The following is a 2,698-nucleotide window of genomic DNA, read 5'->3' on the forward strand; positions in this document are numbered from 1 at the left end:
GGGACTCCACGTCCAGCAGCCGCAGGGACTGGTCATTGACCTGCAGCAGCATCTCCTGCGTCCAGATCTTCTCCTTGGAGCTGAGCTGCACCAGCTTCCGGATGGCGTCCTCCACAGACACGATGGCCTCACTCTTGTCCATGATGAACGTGGCCAAGTGCTAGGGAGGACGGGCAGGCGGTCACCTGGGCACAGCTCTCCCGGGGAGCCAGGCCAAGGCTGCTCTGGGGTCTGTGGGGCCAGGGCCAGCCCTGGGGCTGGGGAGGGGCAGCTGCGCCGGGGTTCAGGGCCCCTGGGGGGCCCTGCCTGGTCTGCACTGAAGGGCGTCCGTGGGGTACAGCGAGGTGGAGGTGAGGCCCCGAGGAGCAGGGCGGGCGGGCGGGGCGGGCACCGGCTGGCCAGCCACCCACCCTGCGCCGCACCTGCCTCCACCCCCACCGGGCCCTCCAGGCCCCTCAGCTCTGTGCGGACACCGCCCCCCGCCTGCCCCAGGCCCAGCGCCGGCCGGCTGAGCTTTCGGCTGGGGGTGGGCACGGCCTCCTGGTGTCCGGCATGGAGCCTGGCGCACAGGATGCCCGCGAGAGTCTGCCGGGCGAGTGGGCCAGGGAGCCCCCAGCCCCGAGAGCCCCACCGCCGCGGTGGCGCCCGCCCCCTCCCCCGCAAGCCTCCTGGTGGGCTGAGCCGGCCTGCAGGCGGCCTGCGGCGAGACACCACTAAGCACCACGCGGAAACGCGGGCTGGTGTCCGCTGTGTCAGACGGCCCGGGGCTCCCCCGCGCCGGGGGCGGCCGGACCACGCGTCCGGTCCTGCTCCGCCAACCGCGCCGGGCTGAGACTGGAACCCCGTCCACTCTGGTGTGCCAGGATGGACGGACCAGACCCTGAAGGTCAAAGGGTGGCCTGCGCCCTGCGGCAGGAGTCTGGGGCAGCCGGCCCCCAGCAGGTCCAGAGCCAGAGTGACAGCGAGAGTGGGGGAGGCCCTGGGGGGTGGGGCCTGTGCCAGCCAGGCGCCAACAGGGTTTGGGGGAGCCATTAGGTCTGCAAGGTCTCACTTACCTGTGAGTGTTCGGGGAGCTGGCCGGGGGGAGGGCCTCTCCCGGGGGTGCAGGCTGGGTCAGGTTGGGCTTCAGGGAGTTGCGGAAGGACGACCGCATGGGTGGGCTGGGCTGCGGGGGAAGGGGCGGCCTGGGCTCGGTGTGGGGGAGGCTGTGGGGTGGGGGTGGGCAGGGCAGCCAAGACGCTGTGCTGACCTGGTCCCCCTGGGGGGCAGTCAGGCTCTCCACTTCCCAGGGGGCCTCCTGCAGCACGTCCAGGGGAGGCTGCCAGCCGCTGTGGAACCTGGGCACGTAGAGGGGCACCTGGGGCTCCCTCGGCCACTCGGAGCTGGGGGTCAGAGGCGTAGGGTGAGCCGCGCCCGCCTGCCAGACCGGCCCGAGCCCCGTCCACACAGCCCCGGACCCCACAGCCCGGCCCAGGCCCCTACCGGGGGCGTGTCCACGTCTCCCCCAGCAGCTCCCACAGTGTCATCTCCTTGGGGACTAAGTGGCCACGCAGGAAGGCCACCGCGTCCTGCGAGAGCAGGGGGCTGGAGACGGAGCGTGCGATGCTCGGGCTTCCGCAGGTGTTGACGATCTGGGGCGGGAGGCTGGGCTCAGGAGCTCGCCTGCCACCCCGGCCCCGCCGTCCCAGGCCCGGTCCGCGGCCCTGCTGCTGAGCCCCTGTCCGGCCCCTCCCGCCCCCGGCCCCAGCCCGCCCGCCCGGTCACCAGGTCCAGCGGCCCGAAGAGGAAGTGCACCAGCTCAGCGGCACTGGGGTTCTGGATGTGCTTCTGCAGCTTGGCCTTGGGGGCAGGACAGAGACAGATGCGGGGGGCTCTGGACCAGTGCAGGTCAAGGACCCCACCCTGCCCCTCTGCGTTGTGTTGGGAGGAGGTGGACCCCACGTCAGCGCCGGGAGAGGGACGCACCAGCAGATTGATGGCCAACTTGATTTTCTGGAAACAGTCGACAAACTCGGCCTCGGTGGGGGGCCGGGACCGCAGCGTGAGGACGCCCTCTGGAGGGGCAGAGTGTGAGCGCGCTGGACGGCAGCCGGGTCGCCAGTTCGGGGGACCCCAAGGCCCACCGCCGCCCCCACACACCTGCCGGCCCCTTCTTTCCCTTTTTCTTGCCCTTCTTGCGCTGGTTCAGCTGCTTGAAGGCCTCTGCCGCCTTCTGCAGCCGGGCCACGAACCACTCGATGTCGTCCAGTGTGCAGTTGAGGATTTGCTGTGGTCAGAGCAGGGGCTCAGCCTCAGAGACCCCCGGCTGGCACCTGGGGCGGGGCCTGCGGGAGGGGCGCTGACAGCCTCTGCCGACACCCACCGTCTCCTTCTCTATCTTCTGTGCCAGCAGCGCCCGCGGCTCCTCTTCCTGAGACTCCCGATGGCGGGAACCTAGAGGACAGAGCTGCTGCTGGCCAAGGCCACCCAGGCGCCCTGCCTGGCGCCCCCAGACAAGCCCCTTCACCCACCTGCCTCGCTGAGTGGCACGGGGGGGCCTACGCGGTTCTTGGGAGGGGAGGACTCCCCGCTGCTGCGGCGCTGGAAGGGGATGGGGGCCGGGCCCTGGGGTGGGGGTAGGACCGACTGGCGCTGCTGGATCTTCTCCCGGTGGCCCCTGGAGTGGGAGGAGCGTCCGGCTCAGCCCGCAGGCCCCGCC

The 2,698-nt window shown here is 71.5% G+C and overlaps 1 protein-coding gene across 1 annotated transcript in view; it reads right to left on the minus strand.

Moving 5' to 3' along the window:
- Positions 1-2,698, minus strand: part of EPS8L2 (EPS8-like 2) — a 26,154-nt gene that overhangs the window by 1,651 nt on the left and 21,805 nt on the right. The window contains exons 7-16 of the mRNA XM_012734346.1: positions 2,511-2,678; positions 2,363-2,433; positions 2,140-2,266; positions 1,966-2,054; positions 1,765-1,839; positions 1,483-1,631; positions 1,250-1,382; positions 1,056-1,165; positions 439-559; positions 11-160 (exon numbers count right to left, since the gene is read on the minus strand). Coding sequence (XP_012589800.1) covers positions 11-160; positions 439-559; positions 1,056-1,165; positions 1,250-1,382; positions 1,483-1,631; positions 1,765-1,839; positions 1,966-2,054; positions 2,140-2,266; positions 2,363-2,433; positions 2,511-2,678 — 1,193 coding nt within the window. The remainder of the gene's footprint in view (positions 1-10; positions 161-438; positions 560-1,055; positions 1,166-1,249; positions 1,383-1,482; positions 1,632-1,764; positions 1,840-1,965; positions 2,055-2,139; positions 2,267-2,362; positions 2,434-2,510; positions 2,679-2,698) is intronic.

The sequence above is a fragment of the Condylura cristata genome, unplaced genomic scaffold, assembly GCF_000260355.1.
Source record: "Condylura cristata isolate star-nosed mole 26May11 unplaced genomic scaffold, ConCri1.0 scaffold00054, whole genome shotgun sequence".
NCBI classification, from domain to species: domain Eukaryota; kingdom Metazoa; phylum Chordata; class Mammalia; order Eulipotyphla; family Talpidae; genus Condylura; species Condylura cristata.